The sequence below is a fragment of the Leucoraja erinacea genome, chromosome 25 (genome assembly GCF_028641065.1).
Source record: "Leucoraja erinacea ecotype New England chromosome 25, Leri_hhj_1, whole genome shotgun sequence".
Classification (NCBI taxonomy): domain Eukaryota; kingdom Metazoa; phylum Chordata; class Chondrichthyes; order Rajiformes; family Rajidae; genus Leucoraja; species Leucoraja erinaceus.
Window position 1 is genome coordinate 19,444,690 of NC_073401.1, and position 20,018 is coordinate 19,464,707.

The 20,018-nt window shown below is 42.2% G+C and overlaps 1 protein-coding gene across 4 annotated transcripts in view; it reads left to right on the forward strand.

Moving 5' to 3' along the window:
- specc1la (sperm antigen with calponin homology and coiled-coil domains 1-like a) overlaps nucleotides 1-20,018 on the forward strand; it is a 57,372-nt gene continuing 37,354 nt past the window's right edge. For 2 of the 4 annotated variants that reach the window (XM_055655921.1, XM_055655922.1), the window contains exons 1-7: nucleotides 1-187; nucleotides 1,560-1,752; nucleotides 9,380-9,542; nucleotides 11,918-13,542; nucleotides 16,999-17,206; nucleotides 17,761-17,834; nucleotides 18,855-19,057. In XM_055655921.1, coding sequence (XP_055511896.1) covers nucleotides 1,597-1,752; nucleotides 9,380-9,542; nucleotides 11,918-13,542; nucleotides 16,999-17,206; nucleotides 17,761-17,834; nucleotides 18,855-19,057 — 2,429 coding nt within the window. In that variant the 5' untranslated portion in view covers nucleotides 1-187; nucleotides 1,560-1,596. The remainder of the gene's footprint in view (nucleotides 188-1,559; nucleotides 1,753-9,379; nucleotides 9,543-11,917; nucleotides 13,543-16,998; nucleotides 17,207-17,760; nucleotides 17,835-18,854; nucleotides 19,058-20,018) is intronic. The other 2 variants (XM_055655923.1, XM_055655924.1) reach the window with 1 other exon arrangement.

Here is a 20,018-nt window from a genome sequence, read left to right on the forward strand (position 1 = left end):
GCATGCGCATCGCGGTGTCAGGCCCGGCGGGCGCGCATGCGCGGGGAAGCAGCGAGGCCCTCGCTGTCAGAAGCGCGCCGTAGTTTCCACTGCGGGGCGACGTTGGCGGAGCGGCGGCGGTGGCGGCAGTGGATGCGGGGCGGCGCTGGCCGCCGCTCGGCTCCTTCCTCACTCACCGGCCCAACAGGTAACCGAGGCGGCGCGCGGTCCGATAAGAACGAAAGGCCCAGGAGTGCCGCGAGGAGACAAAACGGAAAGGGGGTGGGGTTACAGAGAAAAAGAGAGACGGCTGTAGAGCTATGAAAGGGCATTGGGGGGAGAGTGGTGGACATGGGGAGAGTGGGTTAGGGGGTAGAGAGGGTTAGGGGAGAGGTACATGCATGCATAGGAAAGGTTTAGAGGGATATGGCCAAACACAAGCAAGTGGGTCAGATGACAACTTGGTCGGCATGGACTAGTTGGTCTGAAAGGCATTTTCCCTGCTTTAAACTTTTGTGACTGCTTTTGAAAATATGCTATCCGCGTAATATGCACAGTCTGAAGAAGAAGGTCTCGACCCGAAACGTCACCCATTCCTTCTCTCAGGAGACGCTGCCTGACCCACTGAGTTACTCCAGAGTTTTGTGTCTATCCACTACATAATGTGTCTATCCACTACATAATCCACTACATCCACTTCTCTAGCCCCAATATGCAACACTCCCACTGGTCAAACTGAAGGCCCCTCCTGCAGACATTACATTCCAAACAATAAGGAGGGTCCTGGAAGTCCCAGATGAGCAATCCGTACCACACATAAAACTATACTCTTCTGTGATATTTCTTAATTTAGAAAGGCCCCTTAATCTGTTCTTCGCTATTTACGTAGCTGAAAGAAGGGGAAATGCTCACCATAAGTTCCTGACTAGTACTGATGTCTCACTGAACCAGTACAACAGGCACACTAAAGGGGGTACAACAGGATATATTCAAATTTGAAAGATAAATGCTGATTAACCTGTAAATTAGAAACTTAATAATAAAATAGACAAAATGAGTGACTTTATCTAACATAGACAAAGTGCTGGAGAAACCTCTTTGATTTTCTATCATCTGCAGTTCCTTCTTAAACACTTTATCTAACATGATTTTTTTGGTGGAGGCCAGATCATTAGATATATTTCAAGTACATTTCATTTCATGTTTCATTTATCTGGTTGTGTTTTATGTCTGTTGGCAGACCAATTTCCCTCTTGGGATCAATAAAGTTCTATCGTATCGTAAGGATAAATATTTTGACAGATCAATGGAGTTGAGGATAATGGGCACCGAGAAGAGTTGAGAAGAAAGGTTGGCTCCGATCATATTAATTGGGGAGCAGGCTTGAGGGATCTAATGGCGTACTCCTGCTCCTTTTTTCTTTTGATCGTGAGTTGTTGGTGAAGTTTAACAATATTGATATTTTATTGCTTCAAGCTACATGAAGAATTTGAAATTAACTTATCATGAGTAGATTTCAACTGTCAAATGTTCCTTATTTGTCCACTTCTGTTACTGTACAGGTGCATTTTATTTTCCAGATTTTGTTGTAAATGCATAACAAACTGCAGGCACAGCATGAAGAAGGCAAGCAGGTCCGCTTCTGCGGCATCCAAAGTCCAGGGCACTTGTAAAATGCAGACTGTTGAGAAAGTTAAATCTGACAACTGTTCTTCACTGAATACAGTCACAAAGACCTCGAAAACGGCCGGGGCAACAGCAGCATTGACGAAGGTAACTTGTTTACTACACTTTGGTTGTAGAAGAACTTGTCTGTTGACATTGCAATTTAGTGGATTGCAAAATAATTGCTGTACCTATTTATTCCTCGTTCATTCTCTGTTATTCTTCTGTTTTTTTCCCATTTAGGGCTGCATCTCTGCAAGCTTAAAATAGAATGATATGAACTTAAATGACTGTTATAAATATTTCTTCCTCGGGTTTTCAATGCTGGTGTACACGAGCATATAGTTAATAAAATGGGCCAAATTTTAATTAGGGACAGGAGCAGTTACTGTTTCCAGTGCACCCTCTCCTCTTTATCCAGCCCAGTCTGCAATAGCCCCAGTCACACGTACTGCCTAGGTGAGATTGCAAGCAAATGGTCCAGACATACAGTGCCCTCCGTAATGTTTGGACAAAGACCCATCATTTATTTATTTGCCTCTGTACTCCACAATTTGAGATTTGCAATAGAAAAAAATCACATGTGGTTAAAGTGCACATTGTCAGATTTTATTAAAGGGTATTTTATTACATTTTGGTTTCGCCATGTAGAAATTACAGCTGTGTTTATATATAGTCCCCCCATTTCAGGGCACCATAGTGTTTGGGACACATGGCTTCTCAGGTGTTGTAATTACTCAGGTGTGATTAATTGCCTCCTTAATGCAGGTTTAAGAGAGCTATCACCACCTCGTCTTTGAGGACCAAAGTTGTGCCAATGAAAGCCAAAGAAGTCATTATGAGTGTGAAACAAGAATAAAACTTTTAGAGACATCAGCCAAATCTTAGGCTTACCAAAATCAACGGTTTGGAACATCATTAAGAAGAAAGAGAGCACTGGTGAGCTTACTAATCGCAAATGGGACTGGCAGGCTAAGGAAGACCTCCACAGCTGATGACAGAATATCTCTCTCTATAATAAAGAAAAATCCCCAAACACCTGTCCAACAGATCAAAAACACTCCTCGGGAGTCGGGTGCGGATTTGTCAATGACCGCTGTACGCAGAAGACTTCATGAACAGAAATACAGCGGCTATACTGCCAGGTGCAAGCCACTGGTTAGTCGCAAAAATAGGATGCCCAGGTTACAATTTGCCAAGAAGTACTTAAAAGAGCAACCACAGTTCTGGAAAAAAGGTCTTGTGGACAGATGAGATGAAGATTAACTTATATCAGAGTGATGGCAAGAGCAAAGTATGGAGGAGAGAAGGAACTGCCCAAGATTCAAAGCATACCACCTCATCTGTGAAACACGGTGGTGGTAGTATAGCCTGGGCATGTACGGCTGTTGAAAGTACTGGCTCACTTATCTTCATTAATAATACAACTGTTAACGGTAGTAGCATAATGAATTCTGAACTGTATAGACACATCCTATCTGCTCAAGTTCAAACAAATGCCTCAAAACTCATTGGCCAGCAGTTCATTCTACAGCAAGACAATGATTCCAAACATACTGCTAAAGCAACAAAGGTGTTTATCAAAGCTAAAAAAATGTAATTCTTGAGTGGCCAAATCAATCACCCGCTGTGAACCCAATTGAGCATACCTTTTGTATGCTGAAGAGAAAACTGAAGGGGACTAGCCCCCAAAACAAGCATAAGCTAAAGATGGCTGCAATACAGGCTTGGCAGAGCATCACCAGTGAAGACATCCAGCAACTGGTGATGTCCATGAATCGCAAACTTCAAACAGTCATTGCATGCAAAGAATATGCAACAAAATAGTAAACATAACTTCTTTCATTTACATGACATTGCCGTGTCCCAAACATTATGGCGCCCTGAAATGGGAGGACAATGTATAAACACTGCTGTAATTTCCACATGGTGAAACCAAAATGTATATAAATAGCCTTTATTAAAATCTGACAATGTGCACTTTAACCATGGGATTTTTTTTCTATTACATATCTCAAATTGTGGAGTACATAGGCAAATAAATAAACGATGGGTCTTTGTCCCAAACATTATGGAGGGCACTGTATTTGGACCTTTCCTGCTCGTGGCCAGAATAAGTGAATTAGCCTCACAATTTTGAACAGTCATAGAGTTATATAGTATGGAGATGGAACACCCTGAATCAACTCATCCATGACCTTCTTCAGTCAGTTTCGTGGAAAGAAAATAGACAAAATGCTGGAATAATTCCTGTGGCTCCACACAGAGTTGACCACATTGATTCCTGAGGAGTCATATTCTTTCTCTAGTTACTCTGTTTTCCTTTATGTACTTGTATCTATATTCTCCTCATGATTTTATACACTTCTATTAGATCATCCATCAGCCTCCTGTGCTCCAAGGAGTAATATCCTAGCCTGTCCAAGCTCTCACTATAGCTCAGCTCCTCAAGTCCTGGCGACATCATTTTAAATCATATCTATATTATTTTCAGCCTAATTACATCCTTCCATTAGCAGGATGATTAAAAATGAGACAGCCACTGATACTGAATAGTATTGTCTACATTATAGCATTCAGACACGCATTGAATTGTATAGTCAAGCAGAAGAGGGAGTTTGAAAATGTGTTTGGGGACAGGAGAAAGGAACTGAGGGAACAGAACCATGTCGCATTGACCTTGTTTTACTCATTTTTTGTTGATGGTGAACTGCATTATTAAACCACGGCAATCTTTCCAATCAAGGTGCATACATTCTCTGCGCTTGATACTTTGAGTACTTTTTCCAAAGTGATCAACACGGAGGAATACTGATTCATCAATTGAGGGATGATGGTAGGCACTAATCAGGAGGAGGTTTTCCTTATCCAGATTTAACTCATTGGGATTAATTGGGTCCAGAGTCAACGTTGAGGTCTTCTAGGGACACTCCCTTCCATAAATGTTATCACTGTGCTTTTACTGGAACAAGGATATACACGGGAATTGTGATAGAGGAGACTGGCACATTGTAACATGATTCTGTGAGGATGACTGCAGCGTGCTGTTGACCAGTTGCGAGACAGCTTTCCAATTTTAATACCAGTTCAAATGTTTGGAAGGAGGATTTTGCAAGGTCGACTTTGCCATGACAGAATTTGATGCCAGGATTATTTTATTGTATTCAAAGGTATCAAAGGTATTTTATTAGTCACATTCACATACACCCAGGTGTAGTGAAGTGAAAAGCACGCAAAAAAAAGAATACAGACATAACACCAATAAGAGTCTTAAACACAAAGAACATCTCCCCACAATGGCTCCCACCATGAGGGAAGGCACAAAGTCCAGTCCCCAACCCCAGTTCACCTCTACGGAGGCCCGATGTTCCAGGCCGTTCTCGCCGGGTGATGTTGCTCCAGTGTCGGGAGAGTCCTCCCAGCGGCCTGGGATATTCTTCCTATGTGGTACAATTTTGTAGTTTAATGAACCTCTTCAAAGAATTTTTGTATTGGCTACATTTGTAGGTCTGAAGTCACATGTACCAGAACTGTATAAATACATCAGATTTAATATCAAGGGTTTTTAGTGAGCCAGACAGCTTTTTATGATTTTAATAATTTTTGGTCCTCTTCACCATTGGCCAGTTTCTTTGTTTTATCTAGGTTATTAACTGAATTTAAATCCCACGTCTGCTGCAGTGGGATTTAGATTAGGGCCTTGTCATTGTATGCTCTGGGCTATTAGTCTATTAATTTAACTGGTGCAGCACCAGCAAGTGTTTTGCATTTTCTTTTCACCTGGTGCTTGTTCTATGTTAGGTTCTATTTCAGTCTTGATAACTAGCTTGAAGTGAATGTTACATTAAATACCTACTGCTTGTACTATGCTGTTGAAATTGGAACAGTGTTAAGTCACAAAGTTGTTGCGGCTTATCTGCTGACTGATTGTTGGTGACTGCTTGACTAGAAAATTAACCGCACTTCTGCATTTCCTGACTGTTTCTGCTAACAGCGAGTGAACAGAGCTATAGCTTAGTGGTTGATTGCATATGGCTTTGGTATTATGATTTAACTATGGGCTCAGTGGGTTTATGAAAATTATAAAATCAACTAGTTCTGTGCTCTTTTCATTTTTAAATGAAAAAAATGCTGGCTCTGTTTGTAAAAGATTGCGGGTTATGCAAGCATTACCATGTAAGCATAACCATGTGATCAAATGTAATATGCAATAGAATAATTTATGAACTTCAGGAAAAGCATGTTGATGCAGCAAATCATCATTGTAAGGATGAATTCTAATATTGGAAGGATCTAATCACTATTAAATTTGTGAAAATGTTATTGCTTAGTGACTTGTAATAAATACATTTCTATTTGTTGGCAGTTTAGTTTATATCATGTATGGATGCCTCTACCACGGGTGGATTGGATGTGGTCCATTGTGCTAGTTCATTACCTTCCAAAGGGCAAGTCTTGTAGCACTGTCCAGCAATTAACCAACTTGATTGATTATTGCAACTTGCAATCATTGAAGTACTTTTAAAGTATTGTTGGAAATATGACATTTAAATTCTGCCTAGTAAAATTCAGGAAATGAAATATATTAGTTAAAAAAGATGAGAAAATTACCCAGCCATTTCGATTAGCGCCAGGGAATCATTCACATCCTCTTGAGAGAACGGACTAATCTGTGAACAAGGAGCCTAAAATTTTAATGCACCTGCTTCGCGCTGCATTTGATTAATCGGCCAAGTTTGCCTCCCCGGTGTATCCTTATTGTGTGTACAGAATGGGAATGCATTTGATTGCATTATTCTATATTAGTTTGCAATTTACCATTGTGATATCCCAAGGACGTCCTATTTTCCAGTGCTGCTTTTGGATTTATTCAGCAGTAGCATTTTCTGCCTGTGCATTGCTGACTGTCCAACTCATCATGTTCACTGGTTCGGCACTCCCAGCTTCCAGGAGTGTAAACAGGTTAGCAATGTGTCTGCACTGGGTTAAACTCAGCACATGGGCATCTATTCCTATACAACAAGAAACAGGCCCTTCAGCTCACATTGTCCTTGCCAACCAAATTGGCATACTGCGCTCGTCCCATTTGCCTGCATTTGGCCCTTAGTCCTGCAAGCTCCTTCTATCCATATATCTGTTTAAATGTTTTTTAAAGGTTCGACGAATGGAAAGGATTGTCATGCAGCATAAACCTTTATTTAATGTTTCATTTTAAAAAAATGTCCTTGAAAGTGGTGTCTTAGGTAAATGGGGTGGTTAAGAAAGCTTTCTGCGCATTGGCCTTCAACAGTCAGAGTATTGATTGTAGAATTTGGGATGTTATGTTACAGTTGTACAAGACATTGGTGACCCATTGATTAAATTAAAATTGGTATTTAAACATTAATGTAAAAATGGCAGCGTTCAAAAAGTGCAAGTTCTGCACAGATGATGGCGCCCAAAGTCGAGATAGAACCCGGGTCTGTGCAGCTCTGAGACTGCGGCACTAACAACAGCACCACTCTGCTGCCCACTTTTTTTAAACTTTATAATGGGTACAGCCTTGTTAGGATAGACACAAAATGCTGGAGTAACTCAGTTGATCAGGCAGTAACTCTGGAGAATAGGAATAAATAATGTTTTTGGTTGGAACACTTCTTCAGACTAAAAGATCGAGTTGGGGGTGGGGGGGTTGCAAAATCATAGTTTATACCTTTGGGTTGCAAGCTGCTCAAGTGAAATATGAGGTTCTGTTCCTCCAATTAGCTTGTGGCCTTACTTTGACAGAGGAGGCCCAGGACTGAAAGATCAGAATGGGAAGGGGAGTTAAAATGTTTGGCAACCGGGAGATCACATATTCCAAGGCGGACAACACATAGGTGTTCAGCAAAACGATCGGCAAGTCTACACTAGGTCTCGTCAATATAGAGGAGCCCACATTAGCATCAATGGATACTGTAGGTGAAGTTGGAGGAGGTACAAGTAAAGTTCTGCCTCGCATGAAAGGACTGTCGGGGGTCCCTGGATGAAGTTGAGGGAGGAGGTATAGGGACAGGTGTTGCATCTTCTGCGGTTGCAGGGGAAGTACCTGGGGAGGGGAGGGGATGGTTTGGGTGGGAAGGGATGAGTGAATCAGGTAGTTGCGGAGGGAACGGTCTCGGTGGAAAGCAGAAAAGGGTGGAGATGGGAAGATATGACTAGTGATGGGATCTTGTTGGAGGTGACAAATATGTTGGAGGATGATGTGTTATATGCGACGGCCGATGGGGTGAAAGATGAGGACCAGGGGCCTTCTGTCTGTTACCACTCTGCAGAGGAGAATTAAGGGATACTGGGGAACCACATGTGAGGGCCTCATCTATGATCGAGGCGGGGACATACTGAATCTTCTCACTTTTCTGAGGAAGTAGAGGTGTTGATGAGGTTTTCTTTGTGATTGTGTCAATGTGCTGGGCATATACAGATGACCAGAGGTTTTCTCTGCACCCTTTCCAGCTTAATGGTATCTTTGCTGTAGCAGAGTGACCAAAACTGAACACAATATTCTAAGTGCAGCCTCACCAACGTCTTGTATTGTTGTAAAATAATCTTCCGATGTCTAGAAAGAATGCATTGCCATCTGGTGACAATAATTGGTCATTACAAAAACTTTTGTATATTTAAAAGTGGTTTTACTGGTCTTCAGTTAAATGTGGTAGATATTAAATGTGAAGCTAATAACTATAACAGTCAAGACAAGTATATTAGATTCTGCAAGTGTACCATTACTGATGAGTCTGTCCAGTTTAATGAAATGACCAATGGTACTTTGTCACATGTACCTAGATATAGTGAAATTCTTTATTTGCATAGAATGCATTAAGTACATCAGCTAGGGCACTTTATCACCAGCGATGTAGCCTAACTTAACTTTGCAGCCAATGATGGTATTCAGGCCATGCCCCATTCTACGGGTGTCCGAATGATTATACTGGGACTCAATTTTTGCTGGTATTATCTCTTGGTATTTTTTTTATGGACATCATAGCAAGCTTTCTTGTACCCTTCAGGATCGTTTGACTTGTATACAGTGGACTTGGCCTTCACCTGGGGTGGAGAGAGAGGGGGGGGACTTCTGCCATGTCCCCTTCACTCAATCGTCTTTGTTTTCTTGCTCCACTTTTTCATTTTGCAATATTTTTCACTTTCCTGCCATTTCTCTTTCTCTACCCCTACTGTGCTCTCTCTCTCACTCTTTCTCTCTTTTCCTCTTCCTGGTTTGCTGCCTCATCTTTTCTTTATATGGCATCTCTCTTCCTTCCGTCATCTCTGCTTGTCTTTCCTTATCCTCTCCGTTCTTTTCAGTTACTCTACTTGTCTTCTCCCTCGTTGGCATTGTTCGCCATCATCAATGACATGGAAGAGTCAGCCAGAGGCCAATAGCCATGAATTATTAGTCAACTGAGTGTCTAAAAATGGAAATAGTGGATGGAAATGAATGAAAAGAACAGTATTGAGTTAGGCTTTATTTAACAATAACAGCCAAATAATCCTGTTGCTTTCCATCTTAGTTGAATAATATTACAGGTGGTTTGAAATTTGCTTTTGCCCAAAACTGTGGTAGATTATGTCGCAACTCAACGTGCATTATTTTATGAGACTGTTGTAACTGGACATGCTGGTACATTACCATATTTTGAGAGTTAATCTGGAGCAATTTGGAATAATGTTTTTTTTAATTTCCTGTAACAGTTTGTGATTTCTCCTTGTACAATAGGCCAAGAGCAGAAGCAATGATGATCTGTTGACCGGCGGGCCTGGTGGATTGACCAACACGACCAAAGCTAAGAAGGGTGTCTGCCTCCCGTCATCTGCAGGGATGGGCTCTGCATCAACTGTATCAAGCAGCAACGCTGATAGCAAAGTAAAGAACACTGCAGGTTTGTCCCTGCTCATGTACATTTCTCATAGAACAGTACAATGTTTACAGCACAAGAGAAGATTCATCATGACCACGCTGGCTCTCCACAAGACAAGTTCACGAGTTCCATTGTTTGGTCATTTCTCCATTGCTGTGTAAATTTTTCTTCAATGTTTATTTATCCAGTTCCTCTTGTAGGCTTCCATCACATCCACAGGCAATGCATTAAAGATTCCAGTAACATGCTACTAAGAACGTTTTTACTCGTGTTCCTTTCAACTCTCTTCTCCTTTGTATTATAGCTGCGATCTCTGGTCTCTGACTCATCCACCAGGCCACTCAGGGTACAGGCCACTCAGCTTTGGGATATGTTTCCTGCACCCAATCTGTCCAGTCCCATCAGAATCTTGTGTTTCATTGAGATTCCTGACAGTGATGACACAAGTACATTGGGTGGTAAAGAAGACATGAGGCAGGCTGGCCTTCGTCAGTTGGGACATTAAATATAAAAGGTGGCAAGTTGTACACCCGTAGACGTACAGGTTTGTAGGTTAATTGGCTTGGTATAAGTGTAAATTGTCCCTATTATGTGCAGGGTAATGTTAATGTGCGGGGATCGCTGGTGGGTGGGCCGAAGGGCCTGTTTCCTCGCTGTACCTCTAAAACTTAAGTTGCCACAAACGGGACAATTTTCCCTTAATAGAATGTGGGTATTGTTGGTAAGGCCAACTTGTATTGCCTAGCCTTGAGAAAATATTGAACAACTGTAGTCTTTCTAGTGAAAAGTGCTCCCACAAAGTCATTGATATCTTGTTATTGCAGTCGCTGCCTCAAAAAGGCTGGCAGTATCATCAAAGACCCACACCATCCTGGCAACACATTCATCTCCCTGCTACTTTCAGGTAGAACGTACAGGAGCCTGAAGATTGCAACAACCAGGTTCAGGAATAGCTACTTCCCCACAGCCATCAGGCTATTAAACCTGGCTCGGACAAAATTTAATATTAATAACCACTTTCTGTTTGCACTTTATCAGTTTATTCATGTGTGTATATATTTATATCATGGTTTAAGGTCACATTTATCTGTTTTGTAGTAAATGACTATTATGTTCTGTGTGCTTAAGCAAATCAAGAATTTCATTGTCCTATACAGGGACACATGACAATAAACTCACTTGATATCTCAAAACAGTCATTGGGTTTATCATTCTAACATTTAGAATATAGAATAGAATAGAATAGAATAGAATAGAATAGTTTCTTTATTGTCATTGTAACATGGGCCATGTACAACGAAATTTAAAATGTCAGCCAGTCAGTGCAGCATTCAAACATTTCTAAAGCTAACGAAACATCCACGGTAAAATAATAAAGATAAGCAATAAATAAAAAAACACAGACAAAGCACGCATACACACCCAACCCTCCATCCTTCTGTCGATTTCACCGTTACCACAGTCCCTTAGTCTGTATCGCCCCTGCGTTCCTTGGCGGCCACATTTAGTGCTTTTATAGCAGTGGGGTAAAAACTGTTTTGTAGTCTATTTGTCCTTGTCCTTGTGGATCTGTACCGTCTGCCTGACGGCAACAGTTCAAACAGGGAGTGTCCGGGGTGGGAGATGTCCTTTATTATATTCTGGGTTTTTTTGGTGCAGCGGGAACTGTGTAGGTCTTCCAAGGTAAGGAGAGGGCAGCCGACAATCCTCTGGGCGTTGTCAATGGCCCTCTGGAGCGCTTTCCTCTGAGCCACTGTGCAGCTGGTGTACCACACGCATTTATGGAGCATAACCTGTTATGTTCAATAGAGTTTATAAATCAATGTTTCCCTGTCATTTTTCTGCACTCACACTCTCTCCACTTGGGATTAACGTGCATCCCGGAAACTAAACCAGTGAATCTACACTATTAGGACTCCAAAACAGCACAATACTCAAAATCTCATCTCATCAAGTCCCTGTACAAACTCAGGAAGATTTAATATTGAACTACACTCCAAAGATGCAGGTTTGGAGGTTAATTGGCCTGGTGTAAATGTAAATTGTCCCTAGTGTGGTTATGATAGTGTTAATGTGCGGAGATCGCTGGTTGGCGCGGACCCGGTGGGCGGAAGGGCCTATTTCCGCGCTGCATCTCTAAATTAAACTAAAACAACTAACCCTTTACAGTTATTACCAATTGGTTATTCTATTTGCTTGTTTACTTTCTCTACCCCACAAATCAAGATTTCTTATTCTGTACAACAGTATCACACTGGTGACTTCAATTTAGAATTGTTTTCACAATCTCTCGTGATGAAACTATAGCTAAGTAGTGAACAATATTAATGTCTGACATGTAACTTTTCAGATGTTAGCTGTGGACGATTAAGAGTTCTGTTTATTTTTGTCATCAGGTCCGAGTGCAACTTCCAAAAGGAATCCAGCTCCAGGAAATAAAGAGATCAATTGTAGTAGAGATAAAACTCGTGAGCGGTCACGACAGAGCACAATTAAAAAATTGGCATCTTCCAGCCAGGGAGGTAACGATGTTATTAAACGCACACATGGTCGTATGGCAGCAGAATCTGACACTCGAATTAGTAAATCCAAGTCAGATGGCCAGATCAGTGATAAAGTTGCTCTCGAAGCAAAGGTAAAAGATCTTCTTGCTTTAGCTAAAAATAAGGACATGGAGATTCTGCACCTGAGAAACGAACTGAGAGACATGCGTGTTCAACTGGGACTGAGCAATGATTTGCTCGAGGGTGAGGAAAAGCCTGAGACAAAAGAGGGTGCTGTACCCCATCAGTCCAGAGATACTGAATCAAATCTGCTCCAGTTGGAAGAGCAGAACAGTACATTCCGGGATGAGCTGAACCAGATGAAAAGTGAGAACCGAATGCTAAAAGATCGACTCAATGCTCTTGGTTTCTCTTTGGAGCAAAAGATAGACAATGCAGAGAAGCTATTTGGCTTTCAGCCCTCAAGTCCTGAGGTAGTTGCTGGCAGCCAAAGTGATGGCGGCACATTAACTTCCTCAGTAGAGGGATCAGCAATTGGTTCTATGGAAGATCTCCTGAGTCAGGATGAGAACACTTTAACTGACAACCGCAGCAATTCTCTTGACAATCTGGACAGTGAATCTAGTGAGGTCTACCAGCCCCTAACCTCTAGTGATGATGCATTAGATGCTCCCTCGTCGTCTTCTGAATCTGAGGGCGCACCAATCAGAGAGCGGTCAAGGAAGGGGAGTAGTGGGAACGTGAGTGAAGTCTCAGTTGCCTGTTTAACAGAGCGTATTCACCAGATGGAGGAGAATCAACACAGCACAGCGGAGGAGCTCCAGGCCACCCTTCAGGAACTTGCAGACCTCCAACAGATTTCACAGGAGCTGAATTCTGAAAATGAGAGGTTCGGGGAGGAAAAACTCATTCTGATGGACTCCTTATGCCAGCAAAGTGATAAACTGGAACATTTCAGCAGGCAGAATGAGTATTTCCTTTCTTTGCTGGATGAGCACCATATTTCTTACGTTCTAGACGAAGATGTAAAAAGTGGCCGCTACATGGAACTCGAACAGCGTTACATGGATCTAGCTGAAAATGCACGTTTTGAACGTGAGCAGCTCCTTGGAGTACAGCAGCATTTAAGCAACACTCTAAAAATGGCAGAACAAGACAACAAAGATGCACAGGAAATGATAGGTGCTCTGAAAGAACGAAACCACCAAATGGAACGGATCATGGATTCCGAGCAAAAGGCCAAAACAGCGCTTGCTGGTGCATTGGAAGAATACAAAGTAACTGTTGCAAATGATCAGATTGAGCTGAACAGGTTCAAGGCAATGTTAGAACACGAGAAACAGAAAGTCGCCGAATTGTATGCTTTTCACAATGCAAGTGACAAGTCAGATTTACAGGAACTGTTGGAGGCTACACGACTGGACAAAGAGAAAATTGAGGCCTTGTATAACAACCTCCAGGAGGAACTGGCCCATACTCGCAACGATGCTAATCGACTACAGGATACATTAGCTAAGGTAAAATGGTTTAAAGTTGTCCATAAGGATCACTTCTAAGGAAAACAACAGGGCTTGTCTAAATCTTTTCTACTTAAGTGAAATATGTCCATGGGCACCAAGTGTTTAAATTCCTGTCTGTAGACTTGTTAGTGCTTTTATTTGGGTTGACGCTAATTTTTTTTTAAATATCAGTTAGCTGTCTGTATAAACAATTCCTATCTGAAATGCTTCCTGATGTTTGAGTTGTGCATTACTCCCAGCTAAGGCAAATTTCACTTCATAACTCATAACATTTAGACATTTCTCCTCTCTAACGCATCCATAGCTCTCCTATGTCCAGAATTGCAGCCCAGTTACAGTTTATATTACAGAAATCTCACGTTTTCTGTTCTTGTGTTCTGTGATAATGGAAAGAATCCAACTTGTACTTAATATTCCTTCCACACCATTTCTTTCCAACCTAACTGCTGAAAAACCCACAAAAGTCTGCATAAGAGAATTAGAGAGCAGAAAGAGTCATCATAGATGTCCTAAGATTGCTGCTACTTAGCGCAGAGGCTGGACTTCAGCCTGCCCAGTTGTGGGGGATGTGTTGGTTTTTAAATCAAAGATTACTTTTATAGCCAGAGACAAACGTCCTTGGAAGCAGAGCTTAATGCTTGTTTAATGTCAATAGATTAAACAACAGGATTAAGCCTTTCAATCTTCCCTATAGTGCTATTTAAAAATGATCCCACTTAGAGTCATACAGTGTGGAAACAGGCCCTTCGGCCCAATTTGCCCTCACCAACCAACATGCCCCTTCTACACTAGTCCCGCCAGCCTGTGTGGGATATGGCCCATATGGCTCTAAACTTGTCCGATCCATGTACCTGTCTAAATGTTTCTTAAACATTGTGACAGTACCCGTCTCAACAATCTACCCCGGCGGTTCGTTCCATACACCTACCACCTTTTGTGTGAAAATGTTACCCCTCAGGTTCCTATTAAATCTCCCCCCCCCACCCCAACTCCCCACACACCTTCAACCTTGTTCCTCTGGTGCTCGATTTCCCTGCTCTGAACAAAAGACTCTGTCTACCCGATCTATTCCTCCCATGATCTTGTACACCTCTATAAGATCACCCCTCATCCTCCTGCGCTCCAGGGAATAGATGCCCAGCCTGCTCAACCTTTTCCCTATAGCTCAGGCCCTAGAGCCCTGGCAACATCCTTGTAAATCTTCTCTGCACCGTTTCCAGCTTAACAACATCTTTCCCATAACATGGTGCCCAGAACTGAACACCAACATCTTGTATAACTGTAACATGACCGCCCATGACTTTCCTGGTACTTTGTCGTAACTCTGCAGATTTTCTTTTCCTTTCAAATATTTGTGCAAATATTTCTCAGACTCGTTATTGAATCAGCTTGCCTACACTTTCAGAAAATGCATCAGATATTCCTGAAAACATCTTCTGTCATTTAACCCTCTCTCTTTAATCTGTGATCGTATACCTGCTGCTGGAAACAGATTCTTCTTTGCTCCATCGCTGTGTTAAAATGGGTTTTGGTCTCAGAAAATCAATTCCGGTTACCCTCCAAAATCAATGAAATTTATTTTCACTATAACAGTCCCAAGAGCCCTGCCATTCACTGTAAAGGTCCTGCCCTGGTTTGATATCTTGTAATGTGACGCCTCGCACTAATTAGCATTAAACTCCATAAACCAGTCCTCAGCCCACTTCCCAACCTGATCAAGATCCTGTTGTAATTTTTAATAACCATTTTCGCGATCAACGATACCACCCATTCTAGTGTCAGTAACAAACTTACTAATCATGCCTTGTACATTCTCATCCAAATGGTTGATATAAACCACAAACAGCAATGAGCCCAGCACCAATCCCTGAGGCACACCACTAGACATAGGCCTCCAGTTCACAAAACATCTTTCCACCATCCCCATCTGCTTTCTCCCATGAGGCAATTTTCTATCCTGTCTGCTAGAAGTCCCTGGATCCCTTGCGATCCAACCTTCCAGTGCAGTCCACCACTCAATCAGGTTTGTCGGGCAAGGTCTCCCACATACAAAACCATGCTGACTATCCCTAATCATCTAACCCCTGTTTATCCAAATGCATACGTATCTAATCCCTCAGAATGCTCTCCAGTAACTAGGCTTTTTCTTGCAGCCTGGCACCTCATCTGTGTCTATTGGTGATTCGTATAGCTTTTAGACAATAGGTGCAGGAGTAGGCCAGGAGCCTGCACCGACATTCACTGTGATCGTGGCTGATCATCCACAATCAGTACCCCGTTCCTGCCTTCCCCCATATCCCTTGACTCTGCTATCTTTAAGAGCTCTATCTAATTCTCTCTTGAAAGCCTACAGAGAATCGACCTCCACTGCCATCGGAGGCAGAGAATTCCACAGATTCACAACACTCTGGGTGAATTTTATTTTCCTCATCTCCGTTCTAAATAGCCTAACCCTTACTCTTAAACCTTATTTTTATTCTTCTTTGTGATCGCAGCATTGTGCTAGACCCAGAATAGATCTTCAGAGTTATACACTCACAGGAACTTACATAGTACAGTACAGAACAGCTACAGGCCCCTTAGCCAATATGTCCTTGCCGAACATGTTAAACTCATCATGTCTGCATGCATGTGATCCATATCCCTCCGTTCGCTGCACATTATTTTTGTAATGGTGGTAATATCAAAGACGAGAAGGCATAGCTTTAAGGTGGGAGGGGCAAAATCATCAGACATTTTCTCCGATTCCTGCCCTCACTAGCATGTTATCCACAGATTACTACTTTTGAGGGCTTGTTAATCTTTGACCTAACTGCCTATGTTCACTCCGCGGGACTTCACCCATTTCCCTACTTTTGTCCTTTGTGCCAACATGCATAAAGACTTCTGGGTGCTTCCCCTCCCACTTGGGTATGTTCTGCAGTTGCTCCGAGATACCCAGGAACCTGGCACCAGGGAGACCATCTTTGAGTCTCGTCTGCATAGAGCAGAACAGGCTGTTTGGCCCACAAAGTACAACCAAACATGATGCCAAGATAAACTGATCTCATCTGCCTGCACATGATCTATGTCCTTCCATTCTCTGAATATCCATGTTTTGATCTTAAATCCTCTTAAATACCACTATTGTATCTGCCTCCACCACCATCCCTAGAGCATGTTCCCACCACCCACCACCTTCTTTGTAAAAATACTTGCCCTGAAGATCTCCCTTAAACTTTCACCTTAAAGCTATGCCCTCTAGTCCTTAACATTTCCATCCTGGGAAAAAGCTTCTGGCCGTCTACCCTGACTATGCTGTTCATAATTTTATATACTTGTGCGAGGTCTCCCTTCACCCTCCAGTGTTCCAGAGAAAACAATCCAAGTTCAAAATTTCCTTAAAGCTAATATTAATTTGCTGTGATTTATTCCTGTGAGGTGTCGATGATGGCTTCTAAACTGTTATTTTAGGTTGAAGATGAATACAGAATCTTCCAGGAAGAAGCCAAAAAACAGATAGATGAACTTAGCCTGACTGTTGAAAAACAGCGATCAGACCTGGAAGAAAAGGAAACTGAGGTAAATGACATGAAGGAGACCATTTTTGAACTTGAAGACGAAGTGGAACAACATCGGACAGTCAAACTCCATGACAACCTCATCATTTCAGACTTGGAAAGTAAGTACAGTAAAATCTAATAATCGCAACAAAACTCCATACTATTTGTTTATTCAAAGGTTGACAAATCCCCTCTATTTTACTATATTTGCTCTCTCTTGAATTCAAGCTGTTTCTTTGATTGCTCAATCTCCCTTTTTGTCTCTCCCCCACATACAATCCGGCTCCCCACTCTCTGTCTCCACCCTTCCCCCCCATCTCTCTCCTCCCTCCCCCCCCCCCCCCCCCACCCCATCTCTCTCCCTCCCTCTCCCATTTGCTGGTCATTGCAGATGTGCTCATGAACATAATGTGTGCTCTGAGACGTGACTGCCAAGTATTCTGGAGATTCGTGAGCACGCTGTGTGAGCTGCGGAGAATTATGAACATTGGAACTTATCTTTGGACATAACAATTTTTCCGGTGATTTCTGAGAATTCTCAATGATTTGTGAACACAGTGCTTGAGGTCTTGGGCTTTATGGACTGACTATAAATCTGGGATGCTGTTGCTAAATGATGGAAAAATTGGAAATTTCATAAATTGATACTTACTGTGAATCTTCCTCTCCACAGACTCGGTGAAAAAGCTTCACGACATGAAGTATGACATGGATAGGGAGACCAAAATACTTAACAGGAGACTCAGGGTAACTTTCTTTTTAATGCATTTTGAATTGCTTTCTTTCAAAATGAAGATTGTATTTTAATTCTTATACCAAACCCGTTTGCCAGAAACTTGATTGCTGTTACTTCCAGCTTTCATTTCCCCCCCCTCAGTGAAACATAATGGAGTTATACAGCATGGAAACAGGATGTTCAACCCATCATCAGGGCCCTAGTGAGACTACACCTGGAGTATTGTGTGCAGTTTTGATCTCCATACTTGAGGAAGGACATTCTTTCTACTGAGGGAGTGCAGCTTAGGTTTACGAGGTTAATTCCCAGGGTGGCGGGACTGTCATATGTACAGAGACCAAGCGTACACTCAGGGATCGTTGGCCGAACACTTGCGCTCGGTCCACCAAGGCCTACCGGATCACCTAGTTGCTAACCACTGTAATTCCCATTCCCCTACTGACCTTTATGTCCTGGACCTCCTCCATTGCCAGAGTGAGGCCACACACAAACTGGAGGAACAGTACCTCATATTCCGCTTGGGTAGCCTGCAGCCCAACGGTATGAACATTGAATTCTCCAATGTTAGGTAACCTACAAAAACTCCCCTTCCTTCTCCCCCGCATCCCATATTTCCTCCCCCCCTTACTACCCCCCCCGTACTACTACCCCCCCCTTACTACATCCCCCCCCTTACTACCCCGCCCTCACTACCCAGCCCTCACTACATCCTCCCCTTACTGCCCCCCCCTTGCTTTCCCTCCCTTACTGTGTGAGAACAAAGTAAAATTGTATTTATATTTTATAATCAGCGTGTATTGGGATGTATATAATAGACTGGTTGTTCCTATGTATGTTTGTATATGATTGATAGACTGTTTCTTCAATGTAAACCAGCATCTGCAGTCCCTACTTACGCATGTTCACTCAACCCACACTTCAGTTCACATCTCAAATATTTGTGTTATTTGGGGTGATGAGATCATCCTGCTATTATGAAAAGAGATGAATGTAGCACTTGGTTTTAGTTAACATAAATTTTTTTCAAACAGGAGGAGTCAGCAGAGTGGAGGCAGTTTCAAGCCGACCTCCAGACTGCTGTTGTCATCGCTAATGACATTAAATCTGAAGCACAAGAAGAGATTAGTGACCTAAGGCGCAGACTGCACGAGTCAATCGAGAGGAGTGAGAAGCTCACCAAAGAACTAGAGGAAGTGAAGGCACGCAAGTACGTGGGATGTTGTGATGTGATTTGGTACGTTGTACATTAGCTGGAACTGCATCCAAGTCTTGGTGATTGCAGTGTGTTATTGTGTGTAATTGAATATTTATATTGATACATGATTCTTGTGAAAGGATTATTGGAGAGCCAAAGAGAAAGCAGTATAAAGTGTGAAGCATGAGGGGGGGGGTCTTGATATTGAATGTAGCAACCAAAGTAGGGACACTTGAAATGGTTTTGAAAAATGTGGGAGATGAACATTTGGGAAAAATAATCATTGAAGTGTAATATTAATTTTGAGAAGAATATTTGGTGCAGCACAGTGGTGCACCTAGTAAAAGAGCTACCTCACAGCTCCAGCAACCCAGGTTTGATCCTGACTTATAGTACTGTGTGTGCGCAGTTTGACGATGTTCCTGTGACTGCATTGGTCTCTCTGAGTACTCCAGTTTCCTCCCTCATCATCATAATGGATGGGTGATTGCATTAATTGGCCACTATAAATTGCCCCTGATATACAGATAAAAGGGTTGAATCTGGGGAAGAGTTGGAAATGTAGGGGGAATAACATGGGCGAAGGTAGGATTAGAGCAAAACCAGTTATTTGATGTTTGATGTTATTTGTTGTGGACTCGATGGGTAAAAGAGTCTTTTTCCGTGCTGTATACTTTTATGAATCTATAAGCTTATTTACCAACATGGTAGGTGTGAAAGTATGTCTATATTTTCAGAAGCCCCTTAAAGTGGGGAGAGATGTCAAGGCAACATTTGACATGGTGTGCCATCAGAGAGCCTAGTCAATAGGAATTACTGGAAAAACTCCACAAGTTATATAGCTCCTGAAGCCCATTCATCTAAGCTGTTCCTCAGGGTACTGTTCTAGGACAACTATTTAGCTGCCTCATCAGTGATCTTATCTCTAATATAAGGAGTAAAGTGGGGATGTTAACTAATTACAGCTCTCTACAACTTTTTTGATAATGGCATAGTCTTC